Here is a 27,739-nt window from a genome sequence, read left to right as displayed (position 1 = left end):
TAGAACTACCATATGATCCAGCAATTCCACTTCTGGGTATTTACCCAAAGAAAAAACTACTAATTCAAAAAGATACATGCACCCAAGTTAAGTTTTCAATTCAATACAATCTCAATCAAATCCTAATAGGACTTTTAAGTAGAATTTAAAAAGCTGATTTAAAATTTTATTTGGAAAAGAAAATTTTCAAGAATAGCCAAGAAAATGCTTTAAAAGATGAGTGGGGATGGGGAAGGGAATTTTCCTATCACATATCGAAACATATCATCAAGGTTGTAATAACAAAACAATGTGGTAGAGGTCCAAGATTGGACAAAGAGATCAATGGAACACGAAAGAAGGACTGGGCATTTATCCAAAGAACATGAAAACACGAATGTGTAAAGATATATGCACCCCTATGTTCACTGTAGCATTATACACAATAGCCAAGACTTGGAAGCAACCTAGGTGCCCATCAAGGGATGAATGGATAAAGAAGACGTGGTATATATACACAGTGGAATACTATTCAGCCATAAAAAAAGGATTAAATCTGGCCATTTGTGACAACATGGATGGACCTTAAGGGTATTATGCTAAGCAAAACAAATCAGAGGAAGAAAGTCAAATACCATATGATCTCATTCATAAATAGAAGATAAAAACAACAACAAACAAACACATAGAGACAGAGATTGGATTCGTGGTTACCAGAGGGGAAATGGGAGGGAGGACAGAGAAAGGGGTAATTAGGCACATGTGTATGGTGATGGATTGTAATTAGTCTTTGGGTGCTGAGCATGATGTAATCTACACAGAAATTGAAATATAATGATGTGCACCCAAAATTTATATAATGTTATAAACCAATATTACCTCAATAAAAAAAAGAAAAAAAATTAACTTTTAAATTACAAATTAAGATGACAAATAAATGTTTTGCTACAAATGAAAATTAAAAGACAAGTGACAGATAATATTTTCAAAAAATATATACATATATATATATATATATATACACACACACATTATAAAGGATTACTATCCAGAATGCATATAAGGATTTTTCCAATCAATATGAAAAAGATAGAGCCCAATAGAAAATGGTCAAACGATATAGCAGGTGATTTATAAACCTGTAAATAATCCATAAGCATATCAAAGAATAAAATATCCTTCTTTTGCCCATAAGAGTGGAAAACAAAGATTAATAATATCTTGTGTTCATAAGGATGCAAAGAAACAAGCACTGTCACATACTGTTGGAAATTTGTAAAATGGTCAGACTTTTGTGGAGAGTACTGGCAAAATCAAAATTTAACATGCATATACCTTTGACTATCCACTTCTTCTACAAATTTATCCTGCAGAGAAACTTCCATATGCATATAAAGATGCATCTATAACAATGTTCACTGAAATACTGTTTTAAATAGTAAGAAAACTGGAAACAACCTATATGTTTCATCAACAGAGGAATAGTCAAATAAATCAGAATATTACTGAATAGTATGCAGGCACCAAAAGAAATAAGTATAGACCTATATGTCCTGAAGTGGAGATATGTCCAAAACATATTGTTAAAAGCAAAAAAATCACACAATACTTAGAACTTGATTCAACTATGTAAAATGGTATATGCTGTTATATATGTAAATGCATAGAAAAAGGATTGAAAGCAACCCATAAAGCTGTTAGCAGTGGATGCCTTCATGAAAGGGAGTGGTGGTGGGGTTGAAATGAAAGCAGATTTTCATGTTTATTCTATATTCTTCAGTATAGTTTGAATCTTTTCCAGTGAGACTGCAGCTATATACTACTCATGTAATATATTTGCACAATAAAAATATGTAGGTGTCATAATGATTTGTTTTGAAAATTAAGTCCTTCACAGAATAACCAATATATATGTATATGTGTAGTATAAACTTAACATCACATTATTAGACTTCAAATTACTGTCCTATTCTCATTTAAGAAATTCCAGTTTAAAAAATGCATTCATACCACTGTGATGTACTCAAATTCAACGATGTATTCTGGCAAAACAAGGTCATGATCAAAGACAAACCACTTGCACTGCCGAACGCAGCAATCACAGTTTCTCTGTCCCATGATAGAATCTGGAGCAAAATCAAAGACAAAAACAAGCAAAGCAAATAAACACTCTTCAGAATGAAATATAATATACTTTTTTCATTTCAATGTAGATTAATAAACAACCAACTCAGTCAGTTCCAACTATTATGTTATTGAGGGTTTTTTTCCTTATTTCTTCCCACCCCGCTAGAAAGTTTCTTAATTCTATAAATACTTACTGATAGTCACTCTTTGACCACATAGACTAGTAGGGTTTAATTTTATTCATATCCTTTTCCTTTTCATACTTTTTCACTTCTCTAGTCAATGCGTGTCCATATAGCTTTGACAAATATATTACTCTAAAAGCTTTGTTGTTAAAAGTTGGGTGAGTTTTTATCTTTTGAAATACATATTATATGTAAATATATATAAGATATATATGTGTGTGTGTAAAATATAAAATAAAATTTTACAAAATAAAATATCTCTACACACACGTATAAATGTCATTGAGGTAGGGAATAGAAAAATAGAAGCTCATTAGTAGCTAGAGACAGATTTTGTAGAAAAGTTTACAAACTTTGGTAGGTAGAGGTTAAACTGTAAGCATCTGTATTATACAAACATTTCGTATTCAGAAAAATGAAAGCACATTCCTCTTCATGGCAGACATACTTAGTAAATATTTTTGAGGAATGAACACTGAATTAACCACTGGATAGTTAGCTCGACTGATGGAGTCCTCTTCATGAGCCTGAGCACTCTGGCCAAGGAAAACCTTTGTAATGAGGAGGATGCCTAAATATGAAAAAACAGAAATCATTTTTAACAATAATTCATTTTAGTAATTTTCCAATATCACTTTCCTTATTGGCTGCAGACTCAACTGTATGTTCTGTAAAGGCAGAGATCCAGGCCCTCTTGTTTGCTACTGTATAGCACAAATGCTTGATCCAAAATACAAACTCAATAAATACTTGTTGAATAAATGAAACAGTTATCAAGGAGGATTACTGTGATTATATTAAGCAAAGCTTTACAGAAAAGGAAGAAGGAATGAACATAGTATGTTAGCAATGTTTTTCATTACGTAATTTAAAATAAGAAACTTTTTGTTGTTATTAACTGGGTAAAAATTCATCTCCATATCATCAGCACCTAGCACAGAGCTTAGATATAAGAGGCATTCAATACATGTCTACTGAATGGATGAACATTTCTTTTTCCTTTAGATTCTTAAGGAACTTTGGGATTCACTCAATCCTAAGGATCTCTAGGAGTCACTGACTCCTATAGGGTAATTTCCTTTTTTTTTTTTTTTGAGGAAGATCAGCCCTGAGCTAACATCCATGCCAATCCTCCTCTTTTTGCTGAGGAAGACCAGCCCTGAGCTAACATCTGTTGCCAACCCTCCTTGTTTTTTTTTTCCCCCTTTTCTCCCCAAAGCCCCAGTAGATAGTTGTATGTCATAGTTGCACATCCTTCTAGTTCCTGTATGTGGGACGCCGCCTCAGCATGGCTAGACAAGTGGTGCATCAGTGCGTGCCTGGATCCGAACCCTGGCCGCCAGTACCGGAGCATGCGCACTTAACCGCTAAGCCACGGGGCCGGCCCCCCATAGGGTAATTTCTTTTCTTTTTTTTATTTTTTATTTTATTTATTTATTTTTCCCCCAAAGCCCCAGGAGATAGTTGTATGTCATAGCTGCACATTCTTCTAGTTGCTGTATGTGGGATGCGGCCTCAGCATGGCCGGAGAAGCAGTGCGTCTGTGCGCGCCCGGGATCCGAACCCGGGCCGCCTGCATCGGAGCGCATGCACTTAACCGCTAAGCCACGGGGCCGGCCCCCATAGGGTAATTTCTAATCACTAAGCATAAAACATTCAGATGACTTTTTTTTTTTTTAACTATATACAAGTTATAAAATGTAAATTGAGAGAAACTAATTATTTTGGAAAGCATATTCCAGAGGATCTAGAAAAACATTATGAAGTATTTCTTAAGATGGGAATGGAGCAGAATGAGAAAAAAAGAAGCAAATGGTTTTTTCAAATAAGGAGTTCTTTCTAGATTCAATAATCTGCTTAATTTTCTAATTATTATTAGCTGAATGAAAGACTGCAAAACACATATAGTTTAGTTCAGCATGAATCATTTTAGCAGAGCTATAGTCTGGAACCTAGAATATCACTCTGATAGAATTAAGTTAACCAAATTTCTGACTACCCAATCTTCAGTAGGTTGGATAGTTGAGACCAAAGAATAGGTGTCCCTTTCTCCCTGACCTGATCAGTTCTCCTTATTACATATTCCTTGGTATTATGCACTAATACTTCATCTTTGTAGCTCGTATGATAAGTGTAATTTTACATTTATTTGTGTGATTATTAATGTTTGTAAGCATCATAAAGGAGAAACTGTGTCTAGCTTGCATACACTGTATCCCTATTACCTGCCAGGTGCCTAACACACAGTAAGCACTCAATAAATGCTGGTGGAACTGAAGAATGAGCAGTAGGAGAAGGCGGGGCAGGAGACGACATGATGAGCTGGTCTTTTTCCCCAATCTGTGGGTACCAGGGAATCTCTCCCAGAAGTGTCCTACAAATTGGCTCATGTACTTTTATTTATATATATATATTCAAGATGCAAAGTACTGATAATTATTAATAAATTAAAATACCAAAAGTTAACCTTCTATATATAAGGCAACTTATAAAGCAATCTATACACTTCACAATTTGTCTTTAGCCAATTTTAGATTGATAACCAGATTTTCTTATCATCTTATATTATGATCATTAAGGACAAATAAAGCCTGCCTTCCTGAGTGCTTTATATTATGATTATTGCATAAATGGGCCAAGTTCTCTTTTCTCTATCCTATGAATTTGGGGTATGTAGTGGTGTGTGTGTGTGTAAAACATATATATATATGTTAAGTTTATTTTTAGGACACAACTTAATGAACAAAAGCAGACTGTGACAAGTGTTTGTTTCATATAAGTTAGGTTAAATATGAGTAACAAACGAGTCTCATCCTATTAATGCTGACACACAATAATCACTCAGTAAATATTTGTTGACAACTTGACTAAAGTAATAGATCAGAAAGTCATGTATCACTACACTGGTAAATACTGAATAAAATAGGTTTCATAAAATCTTCCGGGTTGATAAAACCAAATATTAAAAATGTTATGAAAATAATAAATTTGAAGACTGAGAACTTAAAAGTTCTGAAATACTGTATACTTGTATTACCATGTCTGAGGAGCTCACGTTCAAGAGGGTTTTTCTTCTCATCCTTGTACTTTTGCTGTAGAAATTCAATTCTGGGACACTCACATATACTTAGGCTATTAGCAAGAATAACAGCTTCTTTTCTGAGAGGCAGCTGTAAAGAAAACACAAAGTTTGAGTATTTTTACAAAATTGACAATATTTCAGCTTCCATACAGATGGTTTATTATTTTATGTTTACATTTCTGGGCAAAGAAAATGCAGGCCAGGTTCACTGAAAAGAAGTAGATAACCTTCAGGTGCAACTCCATTCTGTAAAGCCATTTATTTATGTTAAATTTATATGCAAATAGGCTTATTCAAAGTGACCTAGAACAATCTTTGTTCCTGTGAAAGCAGCCAGAGTCAAGACTGACAGCACCGCGCGGAGCAGGAGCTACAGGTCTGCACGTTGTCCATGAGACTCCACCAGCAATCGTGCACAGTCCAAAGAGAAAGTCCTGTGGGAATGATGTATCACACCAGTGAAGTTTCTTATTCATACGATACATTTCATTGTGCTAATGCATGGAAATCTCAGTTTGCATGGTGACTAGATTTTTTTCTTGAATGTGTTTTATCAGAAATATTCATCTTACTTGTTGTGAAAGCACTTCTAAAATGCAAACAAAAATCTCTAGTTTTAGCAGTAAAAAAACTAGAGCTAAGAGAGATTATATGATCCATTCAAGAACAGAAGTAGAAATTGGCAAAGTGGTGATTGGAACTCATGCCTATTCCTCCTTGTCACTATCTCAGAGTTTTAAAATTATTACTAGTTTAATATTAGTAGCCAAATTATTTAGAAAGATATCTTTTCTATAAATGCTGAATTGCCTATATATTTTTTCTTATTGAAACCTGAACACTAAAATGTGGCTCATATGATGACAAATTCCACATCCCAGTAAGCATAATCTTCTCAGATTTCCAATGAACATCACTAAATATCCATTAGATACAAGCTATGTGCATGGCATTGTGAGGCAATGGCATGGCCTTGGCCCTCAAATAAGAGAGAGGAAGATGGAAACTATCCCAATAATTAAAAATACAAGGCATCACCAGATGTGTCAAATAAGATATCCTTTTTTAACTGAAGTGATTAAGAATGAGTTTGTAGAGGTAATGGGATCATGGCTGGGTTTTGAAGATTAGAGATAATTCCAATAATCAGAAATTTTAAAGGAAAGTATTTTTAAGAGGAGGAAACATATGAAGGTATAGAAATAGGGATGATTGCCATCCATCTGTCTATCTAATTATCCATCAATCATTCATCAGATTTCTACCAAGAATCTATAAACAAAGTCCCTGCCCTCAAGGACTTGTAGAAAAATGCACACAAATGATTACATTTCAATATAACAAATGTGCTACAATAAAAATTCTCAATTGATTGCTGCTTAAACAACTTCCACTTAACCAATTCATAGGATTAAGCAATATTTTCCACTCTCTCTATAACCCATAGTATGGTGACAGTTCAAGGATAAGAGGGTACTTTTAAAAATACTGATGTACTTTAGATATTCTACCCACTTGTGTTGGACGCTTACCAAAAATCAGTTAATTTTGTTCCTAAACTTGTTTATACTAGCTGTATTTGTTATTGAAATTATGTACATTACATAAAGCAATGAAATATGAGAAAGAATGTGAGTTGTTTCTATGAAAACTAAGTGGAAAGCTTTGGTAATGTTCCATAGAGGCTAATCATTACAAATTTCTGTCAAAGCACGTGTAGGTGAGGCAAATGTAAAAGTCTGGTGGTGGCAGGGAGGATCATACAAATTAAAACTAGATGGATTCTTGCACTCAAGTTGCTTTGCAAGAATCTTTAAGTTCATGCTCAACTTTAAAGAAACCAAAACTAACATGTGACGTGGTTGTGGCTGATGCAAGAAAGCCTACCCGGAGTTCCAATCTCCTACTCAATGGCTTTGGCCCTATGTAAAAAGATAGACGAATGTAAGTTTATATGTTTTAAGTTACACTAAAGGGTCTTTAAGGAAATCATTTATTTATAGTTCTCCATTTTAATTGACTTTTTGATAAATTTGTAAAGTAGGTAAGAGGGCTCCTACTGTTTGAGAAGTCAGGAAAGGCTTTACAGAGGAGGAAATCCTTGAGTTGAGACTTGAAAGATAAATTTGCCATAAAGAAAAAGTAGAAAAAGCATTTCATCAAAGGGAGGCATGGCATTGAGGTGTGGTTAGGAGAATCACAAGTAAAGTGTGCATACTTCATTTAGGACATGTGGTATATTTGGTCATAGGGAGTTAGACTGAAGCTAGATTGTGAGGGTCCTTCAATGCCAGGCAGAGGAATTTGGACTTCATTACCATAAGTAATGCGAAACTATTGAAGGTTTCTCATCATGAGCACAGTGCAATGTGCGCTATGAAAATAATGTTTTAGGAAAGATTAACTTGTCTGTACTGTTAAAGGTGGAAGGAATAGAGAGCAAGACCTAGGGCAGGGCTGCATATTAGGAAACTGCTGGCAAAGATTAGAAGGAATGTTCAAAGTGGTGGCAGGTAATGGGCATAGGAAGGGAAAGGAAGAATGAAGTGATACAGTAAAGGAAGAATTCCTAGAAATGGTAAATGATTAGATGTAGAAACAATGGAAGTGGAGTGGGAGTGGTCAAACATAATTCCAAGGCTTTGAACCTGGTCAGTGGAGGGAATGACATCATTGTTGGTAGAAATAAGGAAAGAAGATGAGGAGAGAGTTGCTTATGAGCAAAAGATTGAAGGTTGGTTTCAGATATATTGTATAAGAAGATAAAGCAGATGAACCACACAGGAATGGCAGCTGTGGGTGTCAAAGCAGAGATCAGGAGATGCGCTGGCTGGGGATGCACATTTTGGACAAAGCCAAAATGGAATAAATGATACTCCCTATGGCTATTGACCAAATCCTCGGGTATCAAAGATAATATCTTCATCTTCCCCACGCCAGGCAGCCCTCTGCCTTACAAAGACACAGCCAACGTAAGCCAAATTCTTTTAAACTGCTTACACAGTTCATCTTTTTAATCAAATCCCATCTTTTAAACAACGCAGAACATAAATATGTATCTTTACTCATTGCGTACACATCATAGCATAGAAATCTAGTTTATCTGATCTACCTGCTACACAGTGATTTTTCTAGCCAATTACGTTCCCCCATTTCTAAGATCTTAACAATGAGAGTAATTGAGGGTATGTGGAGAGAGAAGGGCAGATTAGTAAACTTTAATCTTATAGTATTCTCATGTTTAGAGGCAAGAGGAAGAACAAAAAGGAAACAAAGACAGGACGATCAGAAAAATAGGAAGGATAACAATAGTGTAATATCATAGATGCCAAAGGCAAATTTCAAAAAGGAAAGAGCAGTCAATAGTATCAAATGTTTCAGACAATGATGGTAAATTTGATCAAAAACTTTCCATATGCTGGGAACTGGTCCAAGAACTTTTTTGGTAAATTTTAATAATACATTTTATTTAATCTAATATATCCAAAATATTATCTTTTCAACATATAATCAAAGAAATTATAGTCTTTTTTCTGTACTAAGTCTTTAAAAACTGGTGTTTATTTTAAACTTCCAGCACCTCTCAGTTCTGGCTAGTCACGTTTCATATGTTCAGCAGTCACATGTGGGCGGCGGCTGCCAGACTGGACAGAGCAGTGCAGAGGGCCATTGGGAGGATTAGAGGTACTGCATCTCCTCTAGGACATGCAGGAGCTGAGGCCCTGGCACAGTGGCTGCCAGGCAGAAAACACACAGAAATGTTAGCTCCATCCTTCCCCCATCCTCTGTGCCCAGGATGGTTCACAGTTCTCTGCGATGACCCTGAGCCCTTCACTCTGCCTTCTAAAACCTTCAATTCCTCACCTCCTTCTTACTTCTCCTCCAGAAAGCACTGTGGGGACACTCTCACCACACAACCTGCTGAAGCCGCCATCTCTGGCCTTAGTTGCTGCAGTACTTCCCCAGTAGGGCCCCATCATCTGCCCCCACTCCCTCCAATCCATTCTCCACTGAGCAGCTGAAATGCTTTTGTGGTGATTGTTTTTATTGTGGTAAAAGTACATATGTAAAATCTCCCATTTTAAACATTTTTAAGTGTAAAATTCATTGGTATTAAGTACATTCACAATGTTGTGCAACCATCACCACTATCCATTTCCAGAACTTTTCTTAATCCTAGAAAGAAACTCTGTACTCATTAAACAATAACTCTCTATCCCTCTATCTTCCCCATCCCCTGGTAACCTCTATTCTACTTTCTGTCTCTACCAATTTGCATATTCTAAGTACCTCATATAAGTGGTCCATTTGTGTCTGGCTTCTTTCACTTAGCATAATGTTTTCAAGGTTCTTCCATGTTGTAGCATGCATCAGAATTTCATTCCTTTTTACGGCTGAATAATATTTCATTGTATGTACATACCACATTTTGTATATCCGTTCATTTGTTGATGGACATTTGGGTTGTTTCCACTTTTTGGCTATTGTGAATAATGGTGCTATGAACACTGATGTACAAGTATTCAAGAACTCTTTAATGCATGTCTCACTAAATCCTAACAACAACTCTGTGAAGCAGACACTATTACCATCTTCATTTTACAGATGAGAAATAGGCACAGAGAGGTGAAGTCACATAGGTGGTGAGTAGGAAAGCCAGGACTGAAATGCAGCAATACTATCATTTTATGTATATGCCATGACATGAAAGGGTTAGGAAGCACTGCTCTGTACTGGCATGTTACAGCTGCCTCACCAAGAGGGTGGAGGGCCCAGAAAGGTTGATTGGATATTTTGGAGCTCAGAAGTGACCAGGAATAAAGCAATATCAGCAGCAAGGTGGGGACAGTGAAGTAGAGAATAAAGAAATGGTGGCAATAAAAGAGAAAAAGAAAAACAAGATGATAGCTAGAAAGCACAGCAGTGTTCAGTGAGTGGATTTTTTCAAGATGGAGAAAACCTTGAAGAGTTTAAAACAGATTAAAGAAGTGGATTTCAAGATCAACAAAAGAATCACAATATTAAAGTAAGATGCCTCGAAAGATTACATAGATAGTCAGGCAGAAAAAGTAATTAATGGACTTGCTCTGGTATAATCCAAAGAAGGAAGATGCTGTACTTTCTATGATAGCACTAAGCTTTTTGTGACACAGCAGAAGTTTGCTGTAAACACAGATAAAAGGAGTGAGAATCAAACCATGCTACACCAGCGGCAGGGCTTCATTCATTAGGGAGAAATCACCATTCTGAGTGACGTTTGATGCTACCTTGCTTGTTTCACTGTCCTCGAATCCTTTTTCAAGTATGTGTAGCAGATGCTTTTTCTTCACTGTAACTTCAGGATCAAACACATAAAAAAGGCATTCCAGCATCTTTCGATAGCTCCTTAATGGTAGTTGAGACAAAAAAGTTTGAGAATTGATTTCAAAAAAGCTTAGCCATAGATAAGATGACCAAATGTCCTACTAGGATATTTCCCATTTATACTGCATGTTCCAGCGTCATTGTTAAACCTCCACTCCCCCTCAGTCTCAAAAAGACCCCCAATGTGGATAAACTATGAAGTCACCCTAGTCAAGGGAGATGCATAGAAAGGAAATATTTACTAACAAGGTATATTTTCAATATTGTAAAACAGAAAGATTTAAAACAGAGAGACTTTTTTACAAAATAAAATCAGACTTTTGTAAAAATATTCCTTATGGAATTTAACTTCTTACTCTGAATCATGCATATCTTCACTGTCCAAAAACTTTTGGAATTTCTCTTCAAATTTTAGTCTTAGAATACGGTTGTTAACTTTGATGACACGTTTTACTGTCACACCTGTAATACCATATGTTCTGAAGTCCCAGGTACAAAAACGTGATACAACTAATTCATAGCAGGAATTAAACCTATATGGGAATACAGAATACAGACAAAGAAAATAAGAGATTTTTCTTAAAATGCTGAAGAACACAGTTGCATATGATAAAAGTCATAGCCCATATTTTATGTTTTCTGCTAAAGATATATCATCATATAGTAGCTCTGTTGTGGTTCACACTGGGCACACTTATTAAGTCAATAAAAGATGCCAAACTTTGAAACATAAAAATAATAGTTCTTTTATTAATTATTATATATTTGTTCTGACTAAAAGATATCTTGGTTGAGCAAGCCTCTATTACTGAAACTCTTTCTTTTTTTTTTAACTCTTTCTTTTTTGGCTTCAGTGAAGCTACACATTTCTAGCTTTCTTATTGGCTGCTCCTTCATGGGTTTCTTTGCTGCTTCTTTTTCCTCTGACAGACTTCTAAATGTTGGATTGCTCCTGAAAGCAGTCTTTGGCTCCCCTCTTGTTTCCATGAACACTATCTCTAGGTGATTTCATTTGGTCCTTTGGCAATATACATAAAAAATATATAAAATATATTTATATAAATACACACACACACACACACACACACACACATACACACTGATAAACTCCAACATTTTGTTTCCAGACTTTATCTTTACCTAACTTAGCTGGATATACCTAGACTTGAACTTTCAACCGCCTGCTTGATATGTTCACTGGCATTTGTACCAGGCCTCTCAAACTTAACTCAACCAACACCTGCCCCTAAACCTGTTCCTCCTGAGTGTTTTCCATCGCCTTATGCAGCACCACCATCTAACTGGTAGTTACGTTAAAACCCCAGGAACAAACCTTGCCTCTTCTCTTCCTCACCAATATCCAATTCTTCAGCAAGTCTCTTTGGCCCTAAATCTAAAGTACATGAGGAGTACTTGATTGATGGTGTTTAAGGGTACAAATTTGTAACGAGTAGTAAATAAGCCATAGATATCTAACAAATAATAAAATGAATATAGTCAATAATAATGTACTATAATGATGTAATGTGATAAATATTGCTTCAATGGCAATCATAATACAATTTATAAATATGTCAAAGTAACATAATGTACACCTTAAGTTTACAAATTGTAACATGTTAAATTTATCAAATAAAAAAAATACACCCTGAATATGACGCTATTTCATCACCACCACTGTTATTACCTTAGTCCAAAACATCACCATCTCTCAGTTGGACTATTGCAATAACTTCATAACTAGGGATACGGAAGTGAAAGAGGCAGCTTCCTGGCTCTCGTGGAGCCTATATTCCAAGGGAGTTGGACAAAAAAGAAACAAAACTTAAATACAGTCATTTCTAAACTGATGAGTGCTTTGAAGAAAGAGAGGTTGGAGTAAGGAGTGGAGTGGGGGCTACTTAAGATAGGTGTTCAGTCAGACCTTTCAGAGACGATATTGAGCTAAGAATTGAAGGAAACGGAGGGGCCAGCTATGTGAGGCTCTCAAGAAAATGTACTGAAGTGCTCATTTGTTCTCTGCTGCCCTCACCTGGCCATGCTCACAATAATTCTGGCCCTGTCTGAAATAGCACAGAATGCAGATTAAGATGAAATTTAAAAACAGATCAATTTGAAAAGGAAGTTAAGTGATCCTATATGGGATATATTTGCCTTTGATGAGATGTCTGGTCCTCACCAGCATAATCAACTGGGGCCTGAGCATGGGCAGGCTAAGTTCACAGAGTTGAGATCCTGATGGGTGGTCTCTCTCTAAAACTAACTTCTGAGCTCCTAATTTAGAGCATTTGCCTTTCTCTGAGCAAAGACTGAATCAGCACAGCTAGGAGCTGCCCAATTACTCCTCCCTTAGAGTTGAAAAGTGAGCTGCCCAAACCAAACTCATCCCAGAGGAGCTCACAGTCTGGTAGAGGAGACAGATATAAACAAGAGTTACAGTCCAGCATGATGCCGCTAACTGGTTCGGAGGTCTGGCTAAACAGCCACATTGCCATGTGCAGTAGGAAACCTAAATTCTCATATAGAGGGATCATTTTCTGGGCCTAAATCAATCCAAGTCCCCCTGGAACCACAGAAGCTCTCATTATTACTTGCACTCTAATTATTGTTGTTATTATTCTTGCACTCTGATAGGAACTAGTGCTGTAGGTATTTTATGTAAATAAGGTTTTTGTTATATAGTAACAAAAGGGTAATCAAAAAGTATCCTTGGGGCCGCCTCTGTGGAGTAGTGGTTAAGTTCCACGCACTCCACTTCAGAGGCCTGGGTTGGCAGGTTCGGATCCCAGCGGCAGACCTACTCCACTCATCAGCCATCCTGTGGCAGCGACCCACATACAAAATAGAGGAAGACTGGCACAGATGTTAGCTCAGGGCTAATATCCCTCAAGCAAAAAAAAAAAGGGGAAGATTGGCCGTGGATGTCAGCTCAGGACAAATCTTCCTCAACAACAACAACAAAAAAGGATGCTTGAGAGTAATCAAGAATAGATGGAAGTGATAAATGGACAATACCAGCTTCTAGTTTGATCCCCCAGGAATGCAAGACCCAGGAATGGCATAGGAAGCTCCATGAAGTGTGATCCTTTTATAGAGCTTTTCTTTGTCTGGGAACTCAGCAGCTGAGCTCTTTTTTATATGGAATTCCTAGAGCCCTGGAGATAGGGAAGCCTGGTGCTAAGAGGACATAGGCTCTGTGCCACCTGGGGTCCTAGAAGTAAAGCAATTCATTCACCTGGCCATGCTGGGATGAGAAAAACTCATCCACAGAGTGCTGGAATACTGCTGGAAGAGGGAGCACTAGACCTATGCTGATGGAGAAGCACTGCGACTTTCCATATTATCAGTACCTCATAGAGGATGACAGCTTCTCACAGCATTGCTGAAAACGTGCCACATGCACTGGGGAGCGTGCCATTACTGGCTTGAGGTATATGCATTTTAGTCTGAACCTAAAATAATGACTCTCTAGGACTTTATATAAAATAACATCTAAATCTGCTACACCTTTCCTTCAAGGAGTCCCATAGATGTAAAGGCAAAATTCAAACTACTAGCCCAGCCTGCAAGACCCTTAATCAGGGTTCTCCTGGTAGTTCTCCAAATGTATTGTACTATTTCCACACCCTTTTACATGCTGTTTCCTCTGCCTGGAAAGTCCTTCCCCTAATTCTTTGTCTACTTAACTTCTATCTCTCCTTCAAAATTCAGATCTAAGCATCTCCCTCAAGTGTCCCCACTTCCAGAAAACTTTCTCTAAATCCCCATTCTGCTTTGATATTTACAGATCTGGTCCCTCCTACATTCTCCACACCTACATTGTCCACACCTGCAATTATCCCAGAACTTATTGCTGTTTCGTTACAGTAGTGTCCCACACCAGATTGCAGGCTTGATGAGAGCAGGAACTATGTCTTATTAGACTTTTACCCCTAGCACCTAGCATAGAGTCTGGCCCACGGTAGAAGCTCAGTGGATGGATGCTGAGTAAGTGAACAAAATAGAAAAGATTCAAAGATTAATATGATGCAGTTTCTCTCTTCATTGAGTTTATAAACCAACGGAGCAGAAAAGTAATCAGACAAGTACAAACCAAATTATAATAGAGTATAAGATAGGAGAGATACAACTCAGTGCTATGAAGATTCAAAAAGAATAATAATAATAATAATGATTATATCTGATGGAGATGACAAGAAAATCCCTCACAAAAGAATGGCTCACGATGTCAGCCTTGCAGATAAAGTAAGTTTTGACAGGCAGTGATGGAGTGAGGGTAAGGGATGCAAGGCATTCTGGGGAAGGAAGCAGAACAGACAAAACGACTTATGTGATGGTGGACTCTGTATGTTCTAAGAGCACGGAGGCACACACAGGTTGTCTGACTCTGAAGGGGTTTGAAAAAGAGTTAGGATAGTTTGGAGACCATACAGTGAAGGACATTGACTGTCGAGGTGAAGAGTTTGAATATAATTTGAAATGTAACAGGTTACTATGAGAGGCTTTTGTTTTGTTTTTAACAGAGTGCTCTCTGTGTAGGAAGCATGCCAGCAGGAACCACATGGGAAACCATTTAGGTATCTTTCCTGATAGATTAGCCAATACTGAGTGCCTACTGCCTGCATACACTGTGCTAGATGTTGTAGCAATAGTCTAAGAGGAAGGTTATAATGGCCCATGTGCGGGTGATTTTGGTCACAATGGAGGAGAGAATGAATTCAAGAGACACTATGGAGGAGAACCCGTTGGTCTTGGCCTGGTTGGATGTGAAGATTGAAGGAGAAAATGGAGCCAAGAATGGCTTTAACATTTGTTGAGCCCCCATGACTGAGAAGATAGGTGTTCCACAAACAGGAATGGAGGAGTGAGAAGGAAGATGTGGTTGTGGGCAGGAAGAGGTAACAAAAACATAAAAATTAAGAACTAAGTATTTTCACATTACCTTGTCTAATGCTAGTAATAATCTTTTGTAGTAGATTTTAATTTTTCTCCTTTTTACAGATGAGGTTCCGATGGGTTAAGTAACTGTGTCAAGACTACACAGACAGAGTGTGAACCTAGGTTTTCTGACTCTAACCCTACTGTATATTTTATTACTTCATGGCTGAGTTCCTTTTTGAACGTGTTGAGTTTGCTTTGCCAGTTGGACATTCAACTAGAAATGTCTAACAAGTAGAAATTCAGGACTGGAGTAAAGGAGAGAGATTGTAACTATAAGTAGTTTTTGAAAGTGCAGGAATAGAAGAGACTGGCAAGCGAGAGTGTAAGAAGAAAATAGAAATCGTCTACATACAAAAACCAAGCGAGGCGAGGTTACGAGGAAGGAATGGTCAGCAGCACCAAGTACTGTGGAGGTGCCCTCACTGCCCTGGGTACCTCACTCACCCAGCAGGACCGGAATGTGTGAGCATCCTCAGTGGTGATCCACATCATTGACTAAGAAGTCAGTGACACAGAGAGATGCCTACAAACGTTTATTAATATACAAATGATACACTCATTTAGCAAATGTAGAATGCACATGTTTTTAAATGTCTGGAGCCTAATAAAATCTATTAAAATGTACTTGAAAATCCTAAACAAAGGTTTAAAAAATACTGTTAACTGACTTGCTGACTTACCCAATATCAGTATAAAACAAAAAATTTATGCTGCTGTAGCTCCCTAAAATAGTACAGCATGAAATCTTTATATATAAAGAATTATATTATTACTGAAAGTCATTATATACACAAAAGTGAAACTGTTAAGTATCTATAAAGTGATATGGAAACTTCAATTAGTAATCTATTGAGCTATGAATCCAGCTAGCCCTATGCTAGACATTATGACTTATAAGGCACATGAAACATTATATCTGCCCCCAAGGAGCTTACATTTATACATTGTTTTGTGGCGCTTTACAGTTATTTCTTCAAATTGTAAATGCCGTGTATCTATAACCAGGTTGAAAGCTTCTCAGGCACAAGGACAGCATCTTTGATGCTGTGGAGTCCCCACTTGAGAAGTGTCTGATATCAATGGATAACTCAACTGGCAATACCTAGGCAAATAATAGCAATCGCTAATGACAACGCTACGGTGGCAACAATCTACTCAACAGGCAAGTCTCTGTAAAATAAGGATGTTTCTAAGCTGAAAAATATGGCCCTTTGGTTTCATGAAAGAAATGAAATTAAGAAATATTGAATGATATACAATTAGAAATCTGTAATGCTCTTTTGCTAAAGAAATAAACAAAGATTATTTTGATAGAAAACCTTTATATTTGAGTTCTAGCTCTACTCCAGTACTTTTTATTTAAATGTTAAACCATTGGCTTTAAAAATATTAATAAAAGAGAAGTTAGTGTTTACATAAAACTAGGTATGTAGCACACTGACCAATTTAAAGCACTTTAGTAGTTATTTCTTAACATTTACATAAAAGATCAGAGCTAAGGTGGCCAAGCTTGTAGTCTGCTAAAAGTAAAAAACAGTCCTTGAAATTCCGCCAACATATATTTGATTTTCTCCTTAAAATGGATCAAGGGTATTCTTATTAAAACCAAGTAAACAATTGTTAATGCTTATCAAAATCCATCAAAGCTATCTAATTTACTATTAGGTTGACTTAGTTAACTAAATGGCTTTTTAGTCATTTTGCTTTTACATTTTTTTCATTAATCTACTTGTTTTGTAAAGAGCTTATTTTGTGATAAGTTAAAAAGAAACAGAAATAATAAAAAACAATTCTGTTTAGGTTGAGTGAATATAAATGAAAGACTGAAAAATTACTCATGCATCCTGCAGAGAGACACCATTCCATTTCCGCACTTGAAAAATCAAGGCCTCTACTTGTTCACATGGGAACTGGGATGAACACCTTTTATATCTTTGTACATAAAAATCAAGTATTGTGGTTACGCAAACGGGGTAACCGCTGGGCAAATGGATGTATTGATACAAAAGAAAGTATTTTAAAAGGTCTCTTTCTGCCTTGGGCAGAGCCTCTCACACTTTTTCCTCAAAGTAACCTCAAGGCCCTTGAGAAGCTTTTACTCATAGAGGTGAGCAAAGGCCACATCTAACAGAAATCAGGGGCTTGGTTTAAAGTCACCCATAACAGCCACACATTTTTCTTTCTAAAAAGTTAATGCAAAGTTTGCATTTTACTCCATAAAAATCCGTGTTTGTTTCAACACTGACTGAGTAGAATCATCATCGGGTGATATATCAGGTCCATTCCATGGCTTTATGTGTTTCCTGCTTTCTGTCCACACACCAACGTTTCCAGTATGCTTCTAGGGTTCTACTGCGATCTTTGGCTTGTTCATGGGCTTCTCAATTTTGAGAAAATGATTGTAGAAATGTGAAAGTTATAATTAGTGATATTTTTCTGCAAAGGCTTTCTTTTTTCTCTTTTTTTTAGGGATCATTTTTTTGGTTGTACCCTCTACGTAAGGCAACACAACCACTTCCTTGTTTCTACCAGCAGGCCTTGGTTCTGAAGTGTGGGTGCTGCTTCCTGCTTCTGTTTCTGGTGGCTCTTTCCATTTTTGTCTAAATGGACTTTTCACCCAAATTCCTGGTTTATTAAGTATACGCCTTATTTTAACTTGTAGAGTCTATGTGCACCCTGACTCCAGCTAGCTCTAGACAACTGGTTTGACTTTGACCATGGACCCCCAGGAAATTTACTAGGCAGCCTCCTCCAGTGTTTGCAACCTGCTGTTGCCAATCCTGCTTTGCCATTCCTTCTCTATTTTAGCTTCTCACCCAATATTCAGAATCCAGGGCTATATCGAGTCCATAAATAAACAGTATAAACATACATAAAATTAATACGTGACCATAACTACCGAATTATATTCTGCTCCCAGGCTAAGGGAAATTGGGTACAGAGCAATGAAATACCATTAGGATGTTTTCAAGGTTAGCTCATGGAAGTGGTGTAAACAGAGACGTCTAGGTGGTAAAGTAGGTGTCTACCAATTTTCAGTGGATGAATATTCTATATATATGAGAAGTGCTTTGAAAATGGGATATTTTAAGATTTTTACAAGTTGATATTTTGGTTGATGATCCTAAGCACTAAAATTATTTTTAAACCTATAACTAAATTTCAAACACATTTACCAGTCATCAGATCGAGTGCCTTCTTCAAAGTGGATATTTCCCACAGTCTCCAACTCAATTAAAAAAAATGGTATCAATAAGCCATGACTTTTCTTCTTTTGCTTTACTTCAAGATGATAAATTGCTTCAATTCTGTTTAAAAATATATATGTAAAGCTATTAAAATCACAGCATTAAAATTCATGATAGATTTTTAAAATACTGATGTTAAAATACAAGGCTTTTGTTAATGGATAAAGAAAGCTTGCTGTTAACAGTTAAACCAAGTAAAAGACATTCTATTCTTGGCAATTAAAATCACCCCAAATGTTGTTAACCTCAGAATAAGTCAAGGTTAGAAGACTCTTCTGGCTTCACCACTTATGGATCTCAGATCTTAGACAAGTCACAACATTTTTATGCTGCTGTTTCTCAGTAAAATGGCAATATCAATAGTACATACATCTGAATAGGCTTTTTTGAGGATTATATGCAAAATATATGCAAAGCTCATAGCAAAAAGTATGGCACAGAATAAGGACTCAGTAAATGCTAGTTATTATTTTGTTAGTATTATTACAGGGGAAACTAACTTATCCACTTAGTACCCTAGTAAATAAAAAAATTCTTACTAAGTCTTCTTGCTTTATATTGCTAGTTGATACTCAACTTGATTTTTTTTCTACATGATTCCAGACAACTATGTATGTGCTTTGCCCAGTCTGTCTCATCTGTGTCATGAGTTTCTGCACCATTAGCAGCTAATGGTAAAAAAACTAATGTTTTTAGTTTGCAGAAACTAGTGGTGTGACAGGAAGCCACTCAGGGGAAGTTCACTGTTCCTAATTAAGTATTGTCTCTGTAAAAAACTATATGCCACCTTTGAACCAATGATGCCTCTCTCTACTAGGAACTGGACTGGAAATACATTTCATATTTTACTTCATACTATAATTCTTTCCATTCCCGAAAAGGGAACTGAGCTCAATTGATGGCCCAGAACACTCTATCCTCTCATGTTTCAAATTTGAACAACTAGATAACTCATTAAACATACTCATCTAATTTTTTGTTCCAGAATGTTACCCTTTCATTCAAGGCATTTAGTTTGGTCAATATCTTCTGTTGAAGACTTGGTTCTTCAGTGACAGTTTCACAGTTCTTTGATTTTTCAAGCTCAGTTACTTTATTGTTATTGGATCTATCATTGTGCCCTTTGCCAGATCCCTTGAGTTCAGCCAGTTCTTGTTCCAACTGTCGAAATCAATGTACCAGAGAACAAAATTTTTTAGTGGAATCTATTAAATATATAGTTAATTTAAATTAACAAAGTAGAAATCTAGATAATAAGTAGGCCAAACTTCATAAAAACATGGCAAGTTTGTGATTATAAATAACTTTGGTACAAGTTCAGTTGGCCAATTTCTCTTGACCAAATGAAAGACAATCTTAAATACTTCAAACATGGAAGTTCTTTCTACTGAAAATGAGGAAACCAAAGAAATAGATTTTTAAATATTACTGGTGAGTTTGCTCTATTAAAGCCAAAGTAAAATTATAATAAATGCTGGTTTGGGTATAAATAAAATATTTAAATTTGAAATAATGTGACTATCACCCTGCTTTTCAATTTTTCAATATTTTTTTTGCATATATATAGGAGTGCAAATTTTTCATTTTGCTCAAGTCTGCTATATGGCTCAGCACAGCAATGTCTTTATTTAAAATTTTTATATTTGAGGCTTTTTTGTCCATAGGACTTTTTTGCATTTATTTGTATTTTTAAAGCTGTTGCATTAAATATGATTTATCTTGACGTTTTGGGCCCTCCCTTAAATTTTGGGCCCAGGGCGAGTGCCTCACTTGCTTGCCCTAATCCCAGCCTTGTAGGATTTCAAGATATATTGTACTGTACATAGAGAACTGTATATAAATAGAAATTTACTTATTATCTGTACTCCCTCTCTAGAATGGCTATATTCAGCTATTACAACACAAATTAAGCATATTTATAAAAATATCTGTAGCTTATATAATCTATAGTTATTATTTTTCACGTTTGCAGGTTTTACTTAATACATGAATTTGCACATGAAAATGGCAAATATAAAATGATTTCCATATACTGATTCTTCTGTGATTTTTATTCAAATAAATCATTTAAATTTTGTTAATGTTTTACTTTAAGAATATCTTTCTGATTATAATATGAATTTAAACCTGTTCATTTTAGAAAAAGTTTTAAGTATATTTAAATAAAGACTTAGTTTTTAATGGCTACACACTATTCTATCTTAAGAATGAATGATTCTTCCTCTCTTGTTAAACATTTAGTAGTTTCCAATTTTTTGTTATTAATAGTGCAGTGATGAATATCCTTATATATAAATATTTATCCAAATCTTTAGAATAGAGTGCTAGAAGCAGATTTACTCGGCCAAAGGCTATGAGCATTTTAGGCTTTTAACACAGTCATGCGTTACTTAATGATGGGATAGGAAATGCATCGTTAGGGGATTTTGTCACGTGAACATCATATAGTGTACTTACACAAACCTAGATGGTATACTACACACCTCGGCTATATGGTACTAATCTTATGGGACCACTGTCATATATGTGGTCCATTGTTTGACCAAAACATGATTACGCAGTGCATGACTGTATATACGACCCAAATTACACTCCCATCAGTGGTGTAATAGTGTCACACCCATCTTCACCAGCCTGAGTACTATCGCGTTATGCTTTGACAATTTTATAGGTGAAAATGGTTGCTTGTTATCTTAATTCACGTTCGAAAATTAATAATCAAGTTGAGCTTTTCTTTCAACTGTTTATTAGTCATTTTTTATTTCTCCTTTTGTAAAGTGATAGTTTATGTAGTTGGCTCAGTTTTTCTATTTGGATATTTACTTTTTGTCTTGTTTTATTTATGACTATGTTTATACTAAGGATATTATGTTTGTCCACCATGTTTGTTGAAAATGATTTTTTCAGATTGTCATTTGTTGGTTATTTTCATTAATGATGCTTTTTAGTACAAAAGTATTTTACTTTTTTTTTTCCAATCAAGTCTACATTCTGTTCCTTTGTGATTTCTAGTATTTCTTTTATTTGGCAGGCAGTTACATATATTAATCTATATATTCTTCATCTTTTTCATGTTTTTTTTTTACATTTAATTCTTTTTCCCCCACAGATATTTACTTTTTTGGTAAAGTGTGCATTTGGTAAAGGATGCAATTCCCCTTCTCCCAAGTAGTTGGACTCTTTTTGCTAACACCATTTGTTAAATAATCTATTACTGTCTCATACTTTTTTTCAAAATACAATATACAAAGTTCTGTTTTGAAGTAAATAATCTTTAATTTTTAGGTTCTACTTTTAGTAAAGGAAACCCAATTTATTCTAAATTTAAAAAGCACACATAATGTAACTACTAAAGTAGAGCCTGATATAAGGTTCCCACCTTGTTGTGTACCTTAATACTATTAGTAAAGGGATATTTTAGCACTTTAGACAAGAAAATGAATTTTGAGCACAGCCTGCTGGTATCCAATAAAAATGCAGCTGAAAGATCTAACAGATCTTTATAACTCTCTGAATCATACTGAATTATACAGCTTTTTAAAAATTTTATAAATTAACAAGCCTATACCTTTTCTGAATTGCAGATTTCTAAGCACAAAATGAAGCTTAGTTAAGTACCTGAAATCAAAACTTATTTGGGGCAAACTTGACTTGAAACTCAGTATTAATAAAAAAAATTATACATATATGTATACACATATACATATATATAAAATTTAAAAGATAACGCTATCTTATCTGCCAGTTTTCTTAAGATGTGGCCATTGAAATTTTACAGTATTAAATCTTACATTTTTTCTTACAAAGCTCAATAATTTTATTTGTTCTTCTGGCAACTTCTGTAATTTACATTTTCGATCTTTCAGTTTTTCAATGTCTTCATTAAGATGCCTCTGAACAGTTTTTATACGCATATTATAATACATTACTTTTTTCATTGCTGTTGTCTAAAAGTGAGAAAAAACAAAAGATTAGCTGAAACAAAAAACATTATAGGTAATTATTAGTGGTATTATATGAGTGCAATATGTTCTATATAACAATTTGAAAGTTTTGCATGCTCAATTACTAATAATGATGATGGTTGAAATGATAATGGCTATACAGAGTTCTATATTTAAACTTAATAAGCAAAATATAAAATTCCAAAGATTTTCTTTGTGGATAATATTTTAAGTGTGAGGCAAATTCACATTTATTTCCAGAATGACAACATAAAGAGACTACAGATAGAATTCAGTGTACAAAATAGTACCATTTAGCTAATGAGGCAGTACTACTAAAGGGAATATATAACTACATTATTCCCATTTGATTAATTTAGGAAAAAATAAAGAAATTAAAAAGAATTAAAAGCAAATGTAACATTATTCAATTAATTTTTTCTTTCTTTTTTTTTTTATAATTTTATTTATTTATTTTTTTCCCAGTAGATAGTTGCATGTCATAACTGCACATCCCTCTAGTTGCTATATGTGGGACGCGGCCCCAGCATGGCTGGAGAAGCAGTGCATCAGTGTGCGCCCGGGATCCGAACCCGGGCTGCCAGCAGCAGAGCACGCGCACCTAACCGCTAAGCCCTGGGGCCGGCCCAATTCAATTAATTTTCTAAAAGCATGGCTAAGAAACAAGACTTCATGTTTTTTTTTTTTCGAATCTATAAAAGGATGCTCTAAATCAACTTGTTTTAGATTGAGCAAATTACTAAATTGTTCATCTAATCCAATTATCTTGAATTCCTTAATACCAATGGATCATGAAGTTATTAATAAGTTTATCATGATAAATTGATTAAATCCACCATTAAGAAATACACCAGGTGGGACTGGTCCAGTGGCATAGTGGTTAAGTTTGCGCGTTCTGCTTCGGCGGCCTGGGGTTTGTGGGTTCAGATCCCAGGCGCGGACCTATGCACCCCTTGTCAAGCCATGCTGTGGCAGGCGTCCCATATAAAGTAGAGGAAGATGGGCATGGATGTTAGCTCAGGGCCAGTCTTCCTCAGCAAAAAGAGGAGGACTGGCAACAGATGTTAGCTTAGGGCTAATCTTCCTCACACACACACAAAAAGATGCCAAGTTAAGTTGAATTTCAGATAAACAACAAATAATGTTTTAACATCATACTTAACAAACTTACCTATACTTATTTACTTATACTAAAACATTTTTTATTGTTTATCTGAAATTCAAATTTAACTTGGAGTCCCCTAGGTGGGGGACCAAAAAAAAAAGATAAAAAATCCTACTTTTACTGTTTTCAAATTTTACTTTTGAATAAGTAATATGTTCATGTTTCAAAAACCAAAAAATTGTAAGATGTACAATGAAAAGTCAGCTTCCCATATTTGTTTCTTGCCTGCCCAGCTGCCCCACCTTCCTCAGGTAACCACTGATTTGTTTCTAGTGTATCCCTCCACAGTTTCTTCTTCTTTATTAAGCCTATACCTATACCTGTATATAGGAACAAAAACTGTGATATTTTACTATTCCTAAACTCTTTCAAAACCACTTAGTGTGTCATAACAATAAATATGAGTTATCAATCAGGGGTGTTTTTTCCTTGTTGTTTTTTATCCTTGTTATCAATCAGAGATTTTTATCCTTGTTGTTTGAGCTGTCCCCCAGCCTCCCAGCCTACAACTTTGTAGGCTGACTATATTCACTTTGCTTTTTGTGTTTGGACTTTTAAGAATTAATGTCAAAGTCATTTTCAATAACTCTGGTGGAATTGCTTGTTACAGTAAAAGTTTTTTTTGAAAATTAGACTACAATGCCAAATTCAGTTGCATGTTTGTATTTCAGTTAAGACAAAATTTGATCCATTTGCTTGTTTGATGGCCAAAAAAGAATTAAAAGTCGTAAGCAGAAATATGCTCAACTACAGTTTCATAGTAATTATTTTTATAGTACTTAACAATTAAAATGGACTTTTATGCTCATTAACTCATGGGATCCCCACAATAACCCTGTGAAAGGCAAGCACCATATTCATCATCATTATTTGAATAGTTCAGAACACTGAAGCTTTGAGAGGGGAAAGGCCTTGCCTAAGTGACAGACAGTAATGGATGCTACTGGGGCTTGAACCCAAGTCTCCTGGTTCGAACGTTCATGTTCTTCCCTCTGTCCCATGCTAACTCCCTGGAGATCCTCCTAGTAGGTCTTAACTTCACTTGCTACATTGCCCAACACAGCAGGATGCCGGAGAGATCCAAACATCGGTACATACAAAGGTGAGTGGACTGGAGCACAAAGAGGAGGTGAACCAGGGGAACAGCTGAGGTGGTGTCCTGGATCCTGGCCCCCTGGCCATGGTGGCTGAGCCAGCTACCCCCAAGTCCAGAGAACGTGGTGAGCAGCAGCAGAGGTGCATGTGCAACTCCAGCCTCTCAGCCAGCAGCACCTGCAGCCATGGGAAGTGGGGCAGCAGCGGAGGGGAGCCCCATGATCCCGGGCCCCTGGCTGCAGCTCAGAGCCTGGTAGCAGCAGCAGAGGTGCACACAGAACTCCAACCTCCCAACTGCAACAGCATCTATGGCTGCAAGGAAATGGGCATCAGTGGAGGTGGTGCCCGCAAACCCGGCTCCTTCCCTAATCTCCCCCCCCCCGCCCCGCCACGGCGGTGGAGCTTTTGACCCAGGTGATCTCGAAAATGGCAGAGGCATCAGCCATCCCTGTACACCTGCTGCAACCACAGTGACACAGGCAACAGCAAGGCATCGGTGATCCCTGGAAGCACAGGCAGTGACAATGAGAGTATCGGTGACACCCCTAATAATAATTGGGCAATGTAGCCTTTGTTGGGTTATGGATGTTTTACTCACTGTAGAGTTATCATTCCTTTCTGTTCTGCCATGTTACTGTAGTTCCTCATGGTTTTGATGAATTGATCCTCTGCCCTCGCATTTGTGGTAGTAACCACCTTTCTTATTTGGATAAGGCTTTGGTTACTTTGGTTGTGAGCTGCTTCTGGTTGTATTTGAGAGCCTGCACTTTCCACCGTCCACTGCCTCTACTAGAGGATCATCAGTGTGCTCTTTGTGCTGCTTGTGCCTCTGAGGATGCTGGCGGCTTGCTGCTTACAGCGTCACTGTAGTCTCAGGTGTTGCCACTGGGGTCACCAGGCTGTGAGCACTTCTGCTGCTTCTGGGGTTTCCTGGGTCTTGTGTTCCCCCACTGGCTATCTGTGGGCTCTCCATGGGCTCGAGGGTTGCTGCCCTGTGCACCACCTGCACTGCTGCTCCTGGGTTACCTGGCAGTGCTGGGTGCACCACTACCAGGGGCACTGGGTTCATGGGTGTCACTGTTGCTGCCAGAGGCCTGGCTTCTTATATGTAGCCTCCACTACTGGTAGAGCTGGTGTTGGGGGTGCCACCACTAGGGGCTGCGTCACAGGTTCTGCTGTGGTTCCTGAAGCCTCAGGTCGCAGTTGCCACCTGCCCCTACTGGGGAAGGGGCAGGGGCTAAGCCTCAAGTGTTGTTGCTGGTCCTGCAGCCTGTGGTCACTGATGTGCTTTTTGAGACTTCAGGTCAGGACACCCTGCTTCTGCCAGGGAAATCCGCATTTTAGTTGCTGTCCCCACTGCTGGAAAAACCGTCACCACTGCCAGGGCAGGAGGAGGGTGCTGGGTCACCACCGGCACTGCTCTGTGTCCTGAAGCCTCAGGATGTGTGTTCCACCTGCCACCACTTGGTGGGGTTGGGGGGCCCAAGCTATGAGTGAGTGTTGCCACTGTTTGTGCAGCCTCTGGTTGCTGGTGTGCACCGGTGTACTTTGAAACCTCTGGTCAGGGCACCCGGCCCCAACCAGGGAAATTCTCACCTTGGATGTTGTCAATTTGGTAATGAATTCACAGCAAATAATTGTTGAAGGGTGGAATGTGCGATTCTCAAATATAGCCAGAGGCAGCTCAGGTAAGAGAAAGCAAAAACTAGTGCTATAGCACCACTTACTGAAAAACAAAAGAAAAGCCTCTAATCTCCAATGGGTTAGTTAAAATCAAAACAAACAAAGCTATACCTAAATAAGAAAAGTGTTTGCTATGACAAATGCATTGGTAGAGGAATAACTGAGCAGGCACCACAAAAAGCCACAGTAACATGGCATCACAAAAGGAAAATAACAATTCTTCAGAAACCAAACATAAAGTCATAGAAAAATGTGATCTAACTGGTAAGGAATTCTAATGGCTGTCATGAAGAAACTGAATGAGCTACAAGAAAACTCAGACAGGCAGTTCAATGAGCTCAGGAATAAAACCAGTGAACAAAACGAATACTTTACCAAAGAGATCAAAACTCTAAAAAAGAACCAAACAGGAATTCTGGAGCTGAAGGACACAATAAATGAGATGATAAATGCATAGAAAGGACTGGAAATAGAGCAGACCATATGCAAGAGAGAATTAATGAACTCAAAGATAGAAACCTAGAAATGATGCAGGTAGAAAAGGAGAGAAAACTGAGATTTTTAAAAAATATAGAAATTCTGTGAGAATTATCTGACTCCATTAGAAAGGGCAACACAAGGATAATGGGAATCCCAGAAGGAGAAGAGAGAGAAGGGAGCAGAGAGCTTGTTTTAAGAAATTATAGCTGAGAAATTCCCAAATCTGGGGAAGGAACTGGATATACAAATCCACAAAGCTAAAAGAACACCCAATTATCTCAATGCAAAAAGACCTTCTCCAAGACACATGATAATAAAACTGTCAAAAGTGAATGACAAAGATAGAATCTTAAAGGCAGCCAGGGGAAAAAATAATAACCTACAAGGGAACTCCCACTAGGCTATCAGCAGACTTCTCAGCAGAA

General features: G+C 36.9%; 1 protein-coding gene across 1 annotated transcript in view; it reads right to left on the bottom strand.

The window, feature by feature from the left end:
- LRRC9 (leucine rich repeat containing 9) overlaps positions 1 to 27,739 on the bottom strand; it is a 122,779-nt gene that overhangs the window by 66,624 nt on the left and 28,416 nt on the right. Inside the window, exons 8-15 of the mRNA XM_058567041.1 lie at positions 22,718 to 22,873; positions 19,891 to 20,087; positions 18,855 to 18,986; positions 11,094 to 11,270; positions 10,641 to 10,758; positions 5,329 to 5,461; positions 2,740 to 2,862; positions 1,990 to 2,105 (exon numbers count right to left, since the gene is read on the bottom strand). Coding sequence (XP_058423024.1) covers positions 1,990 to 2,105; positions 2,740 to 2,862; positions 5,329 to 5,461; positions 10,641 to 10,758; positions 11,094 to 11,270; positions 18,855 to 18,986; positions 19,891 to 20,087; positions 22,718 to 22,873 — 1,152 coding nt within the window. The remainder of the gene's footprint in view (positions 1 to 1,989; positions 2,106 to 2,739; positions 2,863 to 5,328; positions 5,462 to 10,640; positions 10,759 to 11,093; positions 11,271 to 18,854; positions 18,987 to 19,890; positions 20,088 to 22,717; positions 22,874 to 27,739) is intronic.

This window comes from Diceros bicornis, chromosome 24, assembly GCF_020826845.1.
Source record: "Diceros bicornis minor isolate mBicDic1 chromosome 24, mDicBic1.mat.cur, whole genome shotgun sequence".
In the NCBI taxonomy this organism is placed as follows: domain Eukaryota; kingdom Metazoa; phylum Chordata; class Mammalia; order Perissodactyla; family Rhinocerotidae; genus Diceros; species Diceros bicornis.
This window is presented reverse-complemented; position numbering and strand designations above follow the sequence as displayed.